Source organism: Drosophila sechellia, chromosome X, assembly GCF_004382195.2.
Source record: "Drosophila sechellia strain sech25 chromosome X, ASM438219v1, whole genome shotgun sequence".
Taxonomy (NCBI): domain Eukaryota; kingdom Metazoa; phylum Arthropoda; class Insecta; order Diptera; family Drosophilidae; genus Drosophila; species Drosophila sechellia.
The window spans coordinates 9061747-9076962 of record NC_045954.1 but is presented as its reverse complement, the minus strand read 5'-3'; the positions used below and the strand labels follow the sequence as shown (position 1 = coordinate 9076962).

The 15216-nt window shown below is 48.9% G+C and overlaps 4 protein-coding genes across 6 annotated transcripts; 3 read left to right on the top strand and 1 right to left on the bottom strand.

Moving 5' to 3' along the window:
• The first annotated feature begins 903 nt into the window (after positions 1-903).
• On the top strand, positions 904-8178 carry LOC6620459 (maestro heat-like repeat-containing protein family member 1). The gene is made up of 9 exons (XM_002044630.2): positions 904-1194; positions 2359-2536; positions 2600-5031; positions 5089-5734; positions 5797-6271; positions 6328-6531; positions 6596-7486; positions 7549-7651; positions 7713-8178. The coding sequence occupies exons 1-9, from the start codon at positions 1038-1040 to the stop codon at positions 7853-7855; spliced, it is 5229 nt and encodes a 1742-aa protein (XP_002044666.2). The 5' UTR covers positions 904-1037; the 3' UTR covers positions 7856-8178.
• A 140-nt stretch (positions 8179-8318) lies between these two features.
• Positions 8319-10521, bottom strand: LOC6620458 (aladin). 2 transcript variants are annotated; one of them, XR_004362358.1, is made up of 5 exons: positions 10042-10521; positions 9697-9981; positions 9263-9639; positions 8529-9026; positions 8319-8461 (listed from the first exon to the last, which is right to left on the bottom strand). XR_004362358.1 is itself a non-coding variant. In XM_002044629.2 (4 exons), exons 1-4 carry the CDS (start codon positions 10437-10439, stop codon positions 8686-8688), a joined length of 1401 nt encoding a protein of 466 aa, XP_002044665.1. In that variant the 5' UTR covers positions 10440-10521; the 3' UTR covers positions 8319-8685. The 2 variants fall into 2 exon arrangements, 1 of the variants encoding a protein (XP_002044665.1); XM_002044629.2 differs by having other exon boundaries at positions 8319-9026.
• A 395-nt stretch (positions 10522-10916) lies between these two features.
• On the top strand, positions 10917-13178 carry LOC6620457 (CXXC-type zinc finger protein 1). Of its 2 annotated transcripts, XM_002044628.2 has the most exons (4): positions 10918-11034; positions 11095-11228; positions 11291-11978; positions 12045-13178. In XM_002044628.2, the coding sequence occupies exons 1-4, from the start codon at positions 11005-11007 to the stop codon at positions 13122-13124; spliced, it is 1932 nt and encodes a 643-aa protein (XP_002044664.2). In that variant the 5' UTR covers positions 10918-11004; the 3' UTR covers positions 13125-13178. The 2 variants fall into 2 exon arrangements, with proteins under 2 accessions (XP_032580645.1, XP_002044664.2); XM_032724754.1 differs by having other exon boundaries at positions 10917-11228.
• A 107-nt stretch (positions 13179-13285) lies between these two features.
• LOC6621692 (CXXC-type zinc finger protein 1) lies at positions 13286-15110 on the top strand. The gene is made up of 4 exons (XM_032724755.1): positions 13286-13576; positions 13637-13770; positions 13833-14382; positions 14449-15110. Exons 1-4 carry the CDS (start codon positions 13559-13561, stop codon positions 14848-14850), a joined length of 1104 nt encoding a protein of 367 aa, XP_032580646.1. The 5' UTR covers positions 13286-13558; the 3' UTR covers positions 14851-15110.
• The last annotated feature ends 106 nt before the right edge of the window (positions 15111-15216 follow it).

The following is a 15216-nucleotide window of genomic DNA, read 5'->3' as shown; positions in this document are numbered from 1 at the left end:
GCAAAAAGTTTTATTAAAAACTGGTGTTGTTGCTAGCGCAAAGAAAACAAGGATTCCAAATGACATGTGTTCTTTTTAGCGAAGGAAAGGCGTGATAAGAGACTATCATTGGGACATATTTTGTGGTTCAGCCTTGGTTTGTGGTCGAAATACTGATATCGAATTAAAATAACAACGCAGAGGCCTTACCATTTTAAAAAGTGTTTATTTTAAATTTACCTCCGACTTATCACATCGAAGGGAAATAGTTCTTATCGCTGGGAATATAGCGTGAGAAGAACGTCAGCTTATCTGCGAGCGCAGAAATTGCGAGAAAATCATATGGCTATGCTATTTAATTTCAAAAGAGCTATCATGTGATTCAAATTTATTTTAGGCATTTCAATTGCTCTTGAATACTTTCAAAACTATCTCAAAAACGTTGTTTCGTCTAATTTTCTATTAGTTTGCTGTATTACCTGTTTACTTTAATTTAAAATACTTAAATGGAACCAGGAGTTACCATTACTTGTAACTTAATTGCTAATTCCGTATAATGAAACGAGACGCATAACTATTATTTATACACAGAAGATTTGAATTTAATTTTCATAGCCAATTGATGACCTTCTATGGTTTGCGCCACCACTAAACAGCGAGGACACACGCAATGGTTGAAAGCCCTGGCGTCGATAAAAACGTACTAAAATTGCCACTAAATTGCAACAGCGAGGACATACGCCGTGGTTGGAAGCCCTGCTAGTCCAGGTGACACCGCCGCCTATGGTTTGCGCCACCACTGGACAGCGAGGACACACATCATGGTTGGAAGCCTTACTAGTGCATGGCTATGATAAAAACGTACTAAATTTGCCACAGCCGTTTTTCCGCAATATAAGTGCAGCCACCCGTTTTAAACACAAACAATTTCGCAACGCAGTGAATCTGTTGTTTTTCCGAGTTTTTCCGCGATCGCGAAGTGCGCGTTAGAGTTAATCGCTGTCTGAAATCCCGTTAAGCTGGAGAAGTGGAAGAGAACGCGCAATTCCACCAAGAAGATGGATGGGCGAGGGGTTGGCGGCGGCGGTGGTGGTGCTGCCACAGGGGGAGGATCCACCAACAACAAATCAGCTGTTGGAAATAGCGCCGCCACTGGAAATGCCGATGCATCTACCGCCGCAGCGGCGCCCGTTGATAAGCCAACGATTCTGGAAGGTAAGCAAACGAAAATGCAAATGAAAATGAAAACAAAGGGAACACTGCCTAATCCCATAGATAAAGACACAGATAAAGATAAAGATGGGCCCATTAGAAAGCACACACACACACAAGCACAAGTGCTGAGAGCGCTTTAGCGTGAAATGGGCGTTTTGGCCGCCACCACCCCACCCACTCCAATTGGGATTTGTGATTAGGCGAAGCGCAGTCTTTTGTCCCGTTCTAAAAATAGAACTACGCATTAGGCACAACGCACACATGAGCGCCCAAAAGTAATGGGGAATCCTTTGAGCGAAAGGGAGAGCGGCTAAATAACTCTATTTTCGTATCTATGTACGTGTGTATTATGGGGACCTGTTGAGTGTGTGAAGCCCTACAAAAAAAGCATCTACAACAACGAGTTTATGAGAATGAAAAATCAATACAACAACATTTCACAATTACACCCACAAATTGCACTCAATTCGATTTGATTAATCATCAGCATGCGTGTGTGTGTGCTTTTTTTTTTTTTTTGTTTTACAGCTAATTGTTGGAATAAGAACAAAAATAACATTGCATTGCGAAAAGTCCTCTAGAGTATCGCTAGTCCAGTCCAATTAGACTTTTGTATCTCTGGGATGACGTGTATTTTTGACCAATCCCTATCAGCTGATTCCAGCATTATTTCGTTTGGTTTTTGCCATTTTCTGGCCTATTTCATTTCATTGATAGATGCTTATATGATGTGAAGCTCTTTAATTTATGCGAATGTGTCAGACAATTTGAATTCTTATCAGAATGTAAGTATTGAAAGTGCCCACAGTTGTGCTCAATCAAATAGGGGTATGCGTATTTCAATGTTTTAAAATGGCTCATATAATGTAATTCAAAATCAACATATCATCATCCATGTAAATCCATGAATCAATGTGGTTTGTGCCACTTCTGCTACCCTTGCAGTTTGTTCACTTATGTAAATACGGCTCTAGTGTTAACTTGACTTTGATCTAGTTACTCGTGTTACTGAGTACAGTCCATTGTTCTGCTATTTGCTGGCACTAACTAAAATTAGTTACTTATTTTAGCTTTGACTTAACTAAAACCATCTAAATTTTAGATTATATTCCATATGATATGATTTAAGAAACCAAATTTAAAACATTTCTTGCCCATTTGCAGGCGTTCTCCACAACATCTTCGATGGGCTGATGGACAAGGAGGAGCAGGTGCGGATTGCCATGCAGCAGGCGATCGTGAAAATCTTGGAGACCCATCCGGAGCGGGCTGCAGAGATCCTTAGCGAACATCGATCGCAGCAGCCCAAGATGACCGATCAAACAGTGGCCATGTTGTTGGAGTAAGTTTCCCTAGGGGATCAGCAATGAACAGCTTCTCTAATCCGTTCCTTTCCATATTTCAGCTGCATTCGTCGCGTGGTGGGTGCGGAAACTCCTCTGCCGCCGGCTGCCAATCAGAAACTTATTGCTCTGGCACTGCAGGAACTCACCAAGAATCCCGAGCACGTGCCCCTCATACAGAATCCCGCCCAGCGCATCCTGGTAGCCATCGGACGGAGCAGCCCAGAGAGTTGTGAGCAGGTGATGGACGCGCTCCAGGAGAAGGGAACAAGTACAGAAGGTGTGGCTCACTTCATGCTGATGCAGTGCCTCGGTCTGCTGGCCACTGAGAATCCGGCAGGGGTGGTGCCCCACATAAAGGCCATATTGAGCCGTAGTCAGCCACATCTAGTCGGGATACGGCAGGATCACATCAAGCAGGCACATGCCTATGCCATCGGTAGATTCAGTGAGGCTCTACTGGAGGAGAGCGGCAAGAAGGAAGAGGAGAACTGCTCCACGGAGATCAGTGTGGCCTACGATGTGCTCTTCAATCAATGGCTGCACTCGCGGGAGCCAAAGGTTTGCGTGGAGATACTGCAGGCCCTGTCCAGCATGTATCCACTGCTGCCAAAGGACCGGATTCAGGATCAGGCCGCCCGATTGGTTCCCCAGATCCTGGCGCTCTACCGACGCAGTGTGGACAGGAATGCCGTGACGCAGTTCCTCTGCTCCGTGTTAAAAACGAATCTGGCCTTGAATGCCACAGTCTTGGATGGCATAATTGACGTGTTGGTTAATCATTTGTTCGACCTGGTCTGCGTTTATCCGGACTATGAGAAACCGCAGACGGTGAAGGGTCACTACGAGGTGCTGCGTTGCTTCCACCTCCTGGCCGGTCATCATCCCTACTCCACGCGCATTATGGACACCCTGCTAATCCATCTGCGGAACAATAGCGAACGCGAGAGGATGAAGTCCCTGCTAATACTCACGCACCTACTCAACTCCTGTGCAGCGAATATAGAAAACCGGATTCCAGCCACCATTGAGTGCCTGAAGCAACTGATCCTCAGCGAAAGGGGGATCAAAATGAAGCTAACGCTGCTAAAAACCATTGTGGCTCTCGCCCAAAAGTCCCACATACGGGACAAGGAGTTTGTGTGGTTCGTGGTGAGGCACAGTTGCCGGTACTCAAAGCCGAGTCAGGAGCACGGCAGCCAGGAGGAGCACGCCAATCTGGTGCTGAGCTGTGAGAACACCCTGTATATGCTGGCCTCCACGGTGGGCACCTTGGATGAGTTGCTCAAGAGGGAGCTGCTGAACTACTTGATCCTACTGGACTACACGGATATTTGCGGGAATCTCGCCAAGTGCCTGGCCAGTTTGTTTGCCAAATCTCCGCACATAGAGTACGATATTGCGGGAGACGATGCCGTCACGGAGCAAGCCACACCGGAGAGTATGGGCGCTGCTGGCGAAGATCGCAGTGTGATCAAGCGCGGAAAGGTTATGGTCCCTGGAGCCGAGACGATTTACGCAAGATGTCTGGCACTCCTGGGCAATCAGCATTGCATTAAACGATGCTCGAATATTCTGAGTTTTCTGCGATACTACCATCCTCAGGTGAATCCCGCCCTGGAGGAGCTGTGGGAACGAAAGATACCCGATCTCCTGTTGCAAATCAATAGGGAGAGTGCCTATCGCCAGCTACTTCACGATTTTGTGTTGGAAACGAATGAATTTCTGGGCGGATTGGATGAGAACTTTGCGCAACGGCTGGCCAGTAAGTTGGCGGATCAGATGTACTTGTACCCCATGCAACTACCCCCCTCCGAGTGGCAATTGCCTGACCTCAGTGCCGAGCGAGGCATGCTGCTGCAGGCGGTGGCTCTCACCCTTCTCCAGGTGACCGATGTGGCCTGCATCCACACCAAGATCGATCTCATTGTGACAACTGCCAGGCAAGAAAGATTGGACAAGCACGTTAAGCATGCGGACTACGAAAAGCGCATTGAACCCTGTGCCAGAGCCTTGGGCTACATTTCCCGCCAACACTTGGGGCATCTGATCAAAAAGCTGACCGAACTGGCCCAAGTCGGTGGGCGAAAGCACTCCACCGGTTTCTTTAGCAATCTCCACTTCATCAAGGATACCCACAAGGAGCTAGATAACTACAAGAGCAACCTGCTCGTCGTCAAGGCTTTTGGTCGCATCATGGACGAAGCCGATCCGTTACAATCCATTCAACACCTGGACGAAGATGACACATTGCTGGGCTTCCTCATCCAACAGCTGGCCGTGCACAAGGACCAAACAATCATGTCGGCTATCCTGCAGACGCTTCTCAGCATCTGCAACCAGTTGATAGCCACCAAGGAGCAGCTGCCGGCTCCTCTGCGTCATCGAAAGCAGATCATGGAGACGGTCTTCAACATCCCCATCGAGGCGCCCTTCCACGACCTTCCCCTTCTGCCCACCATTCTCAAACTGGGCACGGACTTTATACGTATAGGTATGGAACTTCTATTAACTAGATGAAAATCTATCTTAATCCTTTCATTATATGTAGGTGGATCCGATACCGAGGAGTGTGTGGACGGCGGGGTGATCTTCGAGATCGCGTGCCGCAACTTCTTCGGCTGTGCCCAGCAGCTCAAGATGAAGTTCGACTCTCAGGAGGAGGATGAGCGCAACAGCTTCCTGGCAAAACATCTCAATGAATCGCTGCCGCAGTTGAATGCGCTGGTGAGGGCCATCGTCGAACTGGATGCTTCGCCGGCCACGCTGGATCTGATTATTGGCATCCTAGAGGGCTGGACAAGGGATCGCAACTCCGAGGTGCGAATCTGTGCCAGCCACGTGTTCAACAACACCCTCGATGTCTACATCAAGTCCATGAAAATTGGCTGCGAGGCCCCGTCGAAGTTCAATCAGACTGGTCAGATGCTAGGCAAGATTGTGCCCAGGTGCATCGATTCGAATGGCACGGTGCGGCAGGTGTCCGTGGAGATCCTGCAGAAGACGCTGGAGATCGCGTGCATCTACGAAACCCTGACGATAGCCAGCATCGACAGCACTGCCGACTGGCTGAAGGAGATCGAGGCCATCAAGGAGCACATAATCACCGACGAGCCCAAGCAAATCTACAATCTGGCCGGCGATATCGCCAAGATTATTGCACTGCGTATCTCCAGCTTTCAGTACCTACAGTTCTGGTAAGGATTAGTCCGACCTACATTTGTGCGTATATATGTAACCTGTTTTAATCTCTTTACAGCAAAACTCTACTTCATTCGCTGCGTGATCCTGAGCAGAGTTCCACCATAGGCGCCAGTGTTGTGCTCAAGTTCTTTATCCAGCTGAAGGGTTCTGAGCTGTTCCACGCCATTCCCGACCTGGTTCGCGACAGTTTGTTGGCGTTGCAGGTGTGCGAGGTGCCCAGGGCGAAGTCCGGAGTGCTCAAAGCTCTGGTGGCCCTCACCAAGCACCATCCCAAGTTGGTGTGTGCGGAAATGCTGTCGCAGCCGCTGCCGTACGACGCCAATCTGGTGGAGTACTGGCACCTAGTGTGCAACGACCCGGAGTTGACGGGCCTCACGCTGGACAACTTCCTGCAGCTGCTAAGTGGTGCTTCCCTCCAGGAAGGCGGTCAGGAGGCATATCTTTCCGAACGCCAGAAATTAGCCAGCGGACAGCCGTTTGCCATTTTCTGCGCTCTGCACGAGATGCTGCCGTGCAAGGATATCAAGGGGGTGAGTCCTTGAAGGGATTCCGTTGCATTTTCACACTAATGGCTTTTTCTTTTTAGCAACTGGAAACAAGGTTTGCGGACATGTTCTGCATGCTGCTCACTTCGCTGAGCAGCTACACCAACTTGGCTGCACCGAATCCTGTGAACAATGCCTCTCTAAGTCCCAACCAGACGCAATCGGGCAAAACCAAATTCGGTTTCGTGCCCAACAAGGAGCTGATCAAGCTCAATCCCTGCCAAATAGCACTGGAAACTTTTCAGGTCGGTTCCAACACCATAAAATACTCTATAATCCTCTATAATAGCCAATTGCCTTAATTTGTAGGCCTTCCTGACCAATCTAGAAATGGAGCAAATTGCCAGCGTGCTGACTGTGAATACGCAACTGGCGAGCAGCGCGGATTGGCACAACTACATCGAATTGCTGACACCGATGGCCATCGGTCTGGGTCAACAGCTGCAGCTGGAAAGTCCGCAGATGAGGCAACTGGTCAACTCGCTGAGCAAATATGTGGCTTCACCATACGATGGTCAAAGAGTGGCCGCCGTGGGTCTTTTCTCACGATTGGTGCCACTGAAACCCACCGGTGAGCTAGCTGCGTCCATACTGCTCCACCTCGGAGCCGCGCTATCCGATCCCAATGCGGTGGTGCGAGGTCTCAGCATCCAGAGCATGGGTTACGTGGGCCAGTTGGGAGAAAAGGAGGCGAAGCGCTACTCGGAAACTGCCATTGGTGCTCTGTTGAAGGGAGTCGACGACCCGGTGGGCGATTGCCTAATCAACATTCCGCTGGAGAGCATGCGCGGTCTGTCTGGAATACTGCGAGCATTGCCCAGCGAGCGGGTGGAGTCATTCCACGTCTCCCTCGCCATCCGGATTCGACCGTTCCTCGGCAACTATGCGCTGGAGATGCGAGAGGCGGCCATCCAACTGTTTGGCGACATATGCGAGGGCAAGCACGATGACGGCAGCAGTTCACCCACATCCTCGATGGAGGCATTGAGAGAGCAGCTCATCGCCAATCTCTTTCCGTTGCTACTGCATCTCAGCGAGAGCGAAGTGGCTATTGCCTCGGCCTGTCGCGGAACACTGCAGCGGGTTTGTCGTCTCCTAACAGCTCCCAGGGTCGTGGAGATGGCGGATCAGCAGTTGGGCGAGGAACGAGGTCACCAGCTCAACTACAGCAGCTTTGTGCTGGAATTTGTCAAGACAATAGTGAGTTTATAATGTTGTCAACGGGACAAAACAGTATTTCTAACATCCATTTATTCTTTTAGGCACTGGAGCTGACGGATCACATCCAGGACTTCATCGATTCGTGCCTGCCGCAGTTGCGTAGTCAGTGGCCCGAGGTGCGAGGCAGTGCAGCCATCGTAATTGGTAAGTGTTCGGGTGATCCCCAAGAATACTTGAAGTAAATTCAATCGTTCTCCTTGCCTAGGCATCCTGCACAACTTCCTCAGCGAGAGAAACGTCCAAACGGAAACTGTGGCCAGCAAGATTGCCGTGCTGCTCAAGGACGAACAGGCGCTGGTGCGGATGAGGGCAGCCACCGCTCTGGGTTACTTTTTTGGGGACATCTAGAGCATCCAGGGGACCAACTCGATTAATTAGATGTGCAGTTTTGTTGTGTGTGTGTTTGTAAATTATGACTTAGTATTGCTCCAAGTGTGATCCCTTTGCCTCAGCAATCGTTCCCTTATTATGTTTGATATGTAACTCTTTGTTTTGTTATGTAATCGAAAGTCACGTTATATACTATACAGCATTATTTATATATTTATATCCATGTTTATGCGGAGCGTTTTGCAGCTTTAAGACAGTTGGAAGTTATAGGAACTCGTATTCGACAGAAGACTTTGTTACGGACAATAAATTACTTCATATTATACTGAGTCTATTCGAAATTACCTCGGCTTTTTGAGGTTCATAAAAATGAAAGAAAAACTACTATGATTCCACAGCAAATGTGATTCTATACGTTCTGTTTATTGTATTCCATTAAGGAAGTGGTATTTTATTAAAAATATTAATAAATCCTTATAAACGTAATCAGATATTTTATTTGATTCTTTATATAAATTGCAAACAATTGTTGGACCAATTTTAAGAAAAAATTAATTAGGGATTGTTCTCGAATTGATTCAATTACCTTAAAGGTGTAAAACGCTTTGTACATTTCAATCGAATCTGTCAAAAAGAGATAAATATAGGGGTGTGGCAATGGAACTGTTTGCTTGTAAAAGGCAATAATTACCTGCCACAGTACAGCCACAGGCTCACTCCTTTGGATTTATTTCAATCCCCTACCATTGTTGGATTCCAAATTAGGCTTAACCTGTTTAACTGCGTATTAACGCTTACAAAAACCAAATCAAATAATTTATTACAATAAAAAACACTAAGCTTTAAGATCAGTCGAAGGCATAGTACTGGATGCGGCCCGACGACCAGGCGATCGTCAGCACGGAGCGATCGTTATCCTCGTAGAGTGGCTGGAAGCAGATGAAGTTCGGGTGCTCCGCCGCCGTCTCGCCGTTCAGATAGTAAGCCGCCGAGATCTGCAGATCGAATTTCTGTATGAAGGTGCGGAAGACGGCGATGCAGTTGGTCGCCTTGAATGTGACCACCAGGTAGTTGCCATGCGGATCCCAAGCAAGCTGCTGGGCGGGACCACCTACAAGCGTGCGATTTGCATCAATGCTGCAAGCATTTAGATCTGCAATGGGCAGGATTTCCTTCTCATCCGCCGAAGCTGCAAGGGGATACAAAAACGGAATAAGTGAAAAATCAACTAGTAAACTGGTGCCGGTTTTTGTTTTTGTAGTCAGCATTATACAGGCGGTCTGTAAGCTGCAAGAGCCGCCAACCTGTTCCTGACTATTTTGATCTGGGGCAGCCCCAAATCGCACCCTTGTATCTGACCACCATTTCAGTTCAGACACTGGGAGCAGACTGCCCTGAATTCGTACTTAAAGCTTCCGTACTTACAGGATAGCAGACTCTGTTGAACGAACTGCAGGCGGTAGAGAATCGGTTCGGCACTGCTGACGAAGAGCAGGAAGCGACCGCAGGGCGACCAACAGGCTGTTTGGACATAGCCTCCGGGACCGCACACCCATCGCTCGGTGGTCCATTGCTGGTGGCAGTTCCACACGCGGAACACCCGATCCACGGTGGCTGCGAACAGCCAGTCGTTATCCGGCGACCACTTCAGCAGTGAGCCCGGCGGACCCAGACGCTTTAGTGGGTGCATCATTCCGGTGTCCGGCTGCCAGATAATGATGGAACGATCTCCTATGGACGCGGTGGCCAAGTGGGTGCCATCCTTGTTCCACTGCATCGAGGTTAATGGCAGATTGTTGGGGCTAAAAGGGAAAATAAGTTATGTATTTATCAACTAACGATAAACTTTCAATACTGACTATTTAAAAATCTGGCTGGGTGCATTTGTGCGTCCCAAGTGCAAAGTGTTGTCCACTTCCCAGAAACAAAGACCCTGCCGACAACCTATCACGATCTCGGAAGCGCAGAGTGGACGCCACGCCATGCAGGTGATCTGCGTTTGGGAAGGACTCTTTAAAACAGTGGCAGTGGCCGCGCTGGAACTCTTTGTGTAGATGCGCACCACATCGTCTACACCGGCTACGGCTAAGCAAAAGAAGTGCTGATTCCAGGCAAGATAGCGCACATCGCTGTTGAGCCAATCCCTGAATGAATGGGACAGAAAGGTTTAGGTATTATTGGCCAGTTGTCTGCGCCCTACCCACCTGGTCTCCACGAACTGAGCAATACGTTCTGCACTAAGCTGCTGGGTGTGCGGGAGGATCCTCAGGCCGGTGGCCAGGCCCAGAAATTGTGCGATTAAATCACCCGCTTGGGCAATAAGCGGCGCCTGCTCCCTAGTCTTTGGGCTGCGTGCCTCCTCCAGCGTCTTCCAGAATCCGCCATTAAAGAAGCTGCGAGCTATGCGCTTTAGGACACCCTCATTCACAAACACGAAGCTCTGTCCGGCGTAGTATCGCTGACCAGCCGGATTAGCCAGAAGTTCGCTGTTCAGGTTTATTTGAGGATAGCGTTCCAGCTCTGGGATGTGATTGTGCCGCAGCGCCAGATCCGGCAGCGTGGAGAACGGCGGACACTGTTTCAGGTTGCTCAGGGCCGCCATAATTACAGACCATTCACATTCAATTCAGTTCAGTTGAAAAAAAATATGCTAACGAAATACATAGAAAAAACCGCGCGGTTATTAGAGGTGAGAAAAATCCCACAATTCCAGTAATTATTCGATTTTTTTCTATCGAAGTTTAATTATCGAAAAATACATATATTTTTATATAATGCAACATTCTTGAGAAGTTTTTTTAATCACATTGTTTCTCTTTCAAGATCTCTATTCAAACTCATAGATCTCGAGCACATTATCGTTTGTTCTTAAGATTATGGAATTAGTTCTATCGATTTTAGTGTTAACTAGTATTTATATTTATACACAATTTACAATAAAAACCTAAAATTGTTTTTGTTGTATAGTCATACATCAATTAAAATCCACATCGTAGTTTTATGTTAAATATTTTTTTTATTAGACCACAAACTATCGATTGTCTGAATACATTTCTAGTAGGCTATCGATATTCTTTCATACACCATCACCATCGCGAAAAATATTTCATGAAACTTAATTGACGGATTTAGAGTTGGACTCGAGTTGTCGGGAAGATTGGTGCGAGATGACGGACAAGCGCAAATATAAGAAGACCGTAAGTTTCACCCGTTGCACGGTTATCATATTTTTAACTACAAAGGAAGTTACCAAACAGAAAGAGGAAATCAGGCGGGAGATCGCACGGGAATTCGATTTGCCAGAGCGCAAGTCCAAGATAGCCACCATTCTAAAGCAGGAAGACCAGGCGTATTGCATATGCCGCTCCTCCGACTGCTCCAGGTTCATGATGTGAGTTGAATAGCCCTTAAGATCTAGATCCCGCCTAACCGCTTGTCCCCATCGCTTTCCAGAGGCTGCGATGGTTGCGAGGAGTGGTACCACGGAGACTGTATAGGGATCACCGAGAAGGAGGCTAAGCACATCAAACAGTACTACTGCCGGCGATGCAAAAAAGAGAATCCCGAACTGCAGACCATATTCCGCCTGGTGGCCACCGAACGGGCAGCCGCATCGAACGCCGCCTCTACAAGTCTCAATGCCCCAGGCGTAGGTCCATCGGGCGCTGCCCCTGCTGCTGCACCGGTGGCGCCCGCAACAACCGGCCAGCAAGCGCCGCCACTGACAACTGCGGCAGCAAAGCGCAAGAACAGCAACGCCCGAGAACCAAAGATGGGCAAACGTTGTGGTTCCTGCGAGGGATGCCGGCGTCCCAATTGCAACCAGTGCGACGCGTGCCGCGTTCGCGTGGGGCACAAGCCGCGCTGTATATTCCGCACCTGCGTTGTCCAGGCGGCGACGGTCTTAAAGGAGTCGCAGCCGACTCAAGCAGGCCCAAGTAGGAAGCGGGAGAAGGCGGCACCCAAGACTCGCAATGTCCAGGTGGGCCCGCGGGCGCCCAGTCCGGAGATATACCTCAACCCGGAGCTACAAGGCATCCGTCAGTGCTACGGACCCAATTGCTGCTCCCATGCGAGGCCGCAGAGCAAGTACTGCAGCGATAAGTGTGGCTTCAATCTGGCCACCAAACGCATCTTCCAGGTTAGTATATTTTTTTGGCCAGACTATGAGACCCCAAATAAACACCAAAGTCCTTTACACTCTCAGGTTCTGCCGCAACGATTGCAAGAGTGGAATCTTACGCCCAGCCGCGCAGCCGAGGAAACACGCAAGCATCTTGATAACATTCGTCATAAGCAGTCCCTGGTGCGTTTCGCACTTGCCGAGCTAGAGAAACGCTCCGAAGAGCTCAACATGGTGGTGGAACGAGCCAATCGAAGCTCTATTGATACATTGGGGTCACAAGACACCGCCGACATGGAGGACGAACAAAGCATGTACTGCATCACCTGTGGCCACGAGATTCACTCGCGCACGGCCATCAAGCACATGGAGAAGTGCTTCAACAAATACGAATCGCAGGCTAGCTTCGGGAGCATATTCAAAACGCGAATGGAGGGCAACAATATGTTTTGTGATTTCTACAATCCGGCAAGTAAGACTTACTGTAAGAGATTGAGAGTATTGTGTCCGGAGCACAGCAAGGATCCGAAAGTGAACGATACGGATGTGTGCGGTTCGCCCTTGGTGAACAACGTCTTCAATCCCACGGGCGAGTTTTGTCGTGCGCCAAAGAAGAATTGCTTCAAGCACTACGCCTGGGAGAAGATCCGGCGCGCTGAGATCGATCTGGAGCGTGTGCGTCAATGGCTCAAGATGGACGACCTGATGGAGCAGGAGCGCTTGATGCGGCAGCAGCTCACCTCGCGAGCGAACCTGCTCGGCCTGATGCTACACTCCACCTACAACCACGAGGTGATGGACGAGCTGGTGCGCAAGCAGCAGGAGCATCTGGCGGAGTTCGAAAAGCAAAGGCGACGCCTGGCTCACCAGCAACAGATACAGACACAGCAGAAACAGTACCAGGAAAAGCAGAAGCTAATGTTGCAGCAACAACAGCAGCAGCAACAACAACAGCAGCAACAACAACAACAGCAGCAGCAACAACAGCAGCAGCAAGAACAGCAGCAGCAAAAACAGCAGGAGCAGCAGCAACTGCAATTAAAGCCACATCATCTGCAGCAACTTCAACTGCAGCTGTTGCAGAAACAGCAGTTGCACCAGCAGCAGAAGAATGCCCAAATCCCACAGAAAACTCAAATTATCTACCTGCAGAAAAAGCCATAGATTTGTAGTCCTCTAATCATAGCAAAAATTAACAATAAACTAACATGCAAGAAATATTTTTGTACGATAATCCAGTAATCTTGACTGACCCCGCCCCGCAAAGTTTATAGTGTCGCATTTCTACTGGCAACAGCATTGGAAATGTCAGGACTTTGAAAAAGATGGAAGCTATGGAGTAAAGTGGTGAGCAAGACATCAAAACGGATATTAAGCGAGTCTGAACGAATCCGGCTACCTGGGCAATCAAGTAGTCCTGGCGATTTGTGACAGTCGCCCCAGACGAACTGTCAATGCCAGTCGTTGTCCGGAACTTATCGATATCACACTTGACCTTCTGATTCCAAGCCATACCATCTCCATCGCAAAAAAAATTCCCTAAAACTTAATTGACAGATTTGGAGTTGGACTCGAGTTGTCGGAAAGATTGTTGCGAGATGACGGACAAGAAGACCGTAAGTTTCACCCGTTGCACGGCAATAATATTTTTAACTACAAAGAAGGTTTCCAAACAGGATGAGGAAATCAGGCGGGAGATCGCACGGGAATTCGATTTGCCAGAGCGCAAGTCCAAGATAGCCACCATTCTAAAGCAGGAAGGGCAGGCGTACTGCATATGCCGCTCCTCCGACTGCTCCAGGTTCATGATGTGAGTTGAATAGCCCTTAAGATCTAGATCCCGCCTAACCGCTTGTCACCATCGCTTTCCAGAGGCTGCGATGGTTGCGAGGAGTGGTACCACGGAGACTGTATAGGGATCACCGAGAAGGATGCTGAGCACATCAAACAGTACTACTGCCGGCGATGCAAAAAAGAGAATCCCGAACTGCAGACCATATTCCGCCTGGTGGACACCGAACGGGCAGCCGCATCGAACGCCGCCTCTACTAGTCTCAATGTCCCAGGCGTAGGTTCATCGGGCGCTGCGCCTGCTGCTGCACCGGTGGCGCCCGCAACAACCAGCCAGCAAGCGCCGCCACCGACCACTGTGGCTGCGATGCGCAAAAACAACAGCGCCCGAGAACCAAAGGAGTTGCGGCCGACTGAAGTACGCCCACGTAGGAAGCGGAAGAAGGCGACACCCAAGACTCGCAATATCCAGGTGGGCCCGCGGGAGGCCAGTCCGGAGATATTCCTCAATCCGGAGCTACAGGGCATCCGGCAGTGCCACAGACCCAATTGCTGCTCCGAAGCGAGGCCGCAGAGCGAGTACTGCAGTGATGAGTGTAGCGCCAATTTTGCCATCGAACGCCTCTTTCAGGTTAGTATAATTATTTGGCCAGACTATGAGTCCCCAAATAAACATCAAAGTCCTTTACACTCTCAGGCTCTGCCGCAACAAATGCAAGATTGGAATATTACGCCCAGCCAGGCCGCCGAGAAAACACGCAAGCTTCTTGCCGACGCAGAAGAGCTCACCATGGACGAGCTAGTGAGCAAACAGCAGGAGCAACTGGCGGAGTTAGAGAAGCAGAGGCAACAGATACAGACCCAGCTGAAACAGTACCAGGAGAAGCAGAAGCTATGGTTGCAGCAACAACCACAGCACCTGCAACAACAACACCAGCAGCAGCAGCAACAACAGCAGGAGCTACAACAACAGCGGGAGCAGCAGCAACAAGAGTTTCTGGAGCAACTGCATTTGGAGCCACATCATGTGCAGCAACTGCAACAGCATATGCAGCTGTTGCAGCTGAAGTTTTTTCTGCAGCAGCAGTTGCAAGAGTAGCAGAAGACGGCCCAATTCCCACAGAAAACACAAGCCAAGGACTATCAATAAACTGACATGCAGCAGCAACAACAGTTGCTGCGTCTACTGCACTTGAAGCCACATCATTTGCAGCAACTGAAACTGCAGCTGTTGTAGCAGCAGCAGAAGAATGCCCAAATCCCACAGAAAACTGAAATTATCTACCTGCAGAAAAAGCCATAGATTTGTAGTCCTCTAATCATAGCAAAAACTAACAATAAACTAACATGCAAGAAATATTTTTGTACGACAATCCAGTAATCTTGACTGACCCCGCCCCGCAAAGTTTATAGTGTCGCATTTCTACTGGCAACCGCATTGGAAATGTCAGGACTTTGAAAAAGA

What these genes read in the sequence shown, in the direction of transcription:
- LOC6620457 (XM_032724754.1), top strand. Translation starts at nt 11,005, where the DNA reads ATGACGGACAAGCGCAAATATAAGAAGACCGTAAGTTTCACCCGTTGC. An exon ending in GACTGCTCCAGGTTCATGAT is followed by an intron (nt 11,229 to 11,290) that starts GTGAGTTGAATA and finishes ATCGCTTTCCAG; the next exon opens with AGGCTGCGATGGTTGCGAGG. An exon ending in CCACCAAACGCATCTTCCAG is followed by an intron (nt 11,979 to 12,044) that starts GTTAGTATATTT and finishes TTACACTCTCAG; the next exon opens with GTTCTGCCGCAACGATTGCA.
- LOC6620459 (XM_002044630.2), top strand. Translation starts at nt 1,038, where the DNA reads ATGGATGGGCGAGGGGTTGGCGGCGGCGGTGGTGGTGCTGCCACAGGG. An exon ending in TAAGCCAACGATTCTGGAAG is followed by an intron (nt 1,195 to 2,358) that starts GTAAGCAAACGA and finishes GCCCATTTGCAG; the next exon opens with GCGTTCTCCACAACATCTTC. An exon ending in ACAGTGGCCATGTTGTTGGA is followed by an intron (nt 2,537 to 2,599) that starts GTAAGTTTCCCT and finishes TCCATATTTCAG; the next exon opens with CTGCATTCGTCGCGTGGTGG.
- LOC6620458 (XM_002044629.2), bottom strand. Translation starts at nt 10,439, where the DNA reads ATGGCGGCCCTGAGCAACCTGAAACAGTGTCCGCCGTTCTCCACGCTG. An exon ending in CCCAGCCAGATTTTTAAATA is followed by an intron (nt 9,640 to 9,696) that starts GTCAGTATTGAA and finishes TTTCCCTTTTAG; the next exon opens with CCCCAACAATCTGCCATTAA. An exon ending in TCAACAGAGTCTGCTATCCT is followed by an intron (nt 9,027 to 9,262) that starts GTAAGTACGGAA and finishes ATCCCCTTGCAG; the next exon opens with CTTCGGCGGATGAGAAGGAA.
- LOC6621692 (XM_032724755.1), top strand. An exon ending in GACTGCTCCAGGTTCATGAT is followed by an intron (nt 13,771 to 13,832) that starts GTGAGTTGAATA and finishes ATCGCTTTCCAG; the next exon opens with AGGCTGCGATGGTTGCGAGG. An exon ending in CCATCGAACGCCTCTTTCAG is followed by an intron (nt 14,383 to 14,448) that starts GTTAGTATAATT and finishes TTACACTCTCAG; the next exon opens with GCTCTGCCGCAACAAATGCA.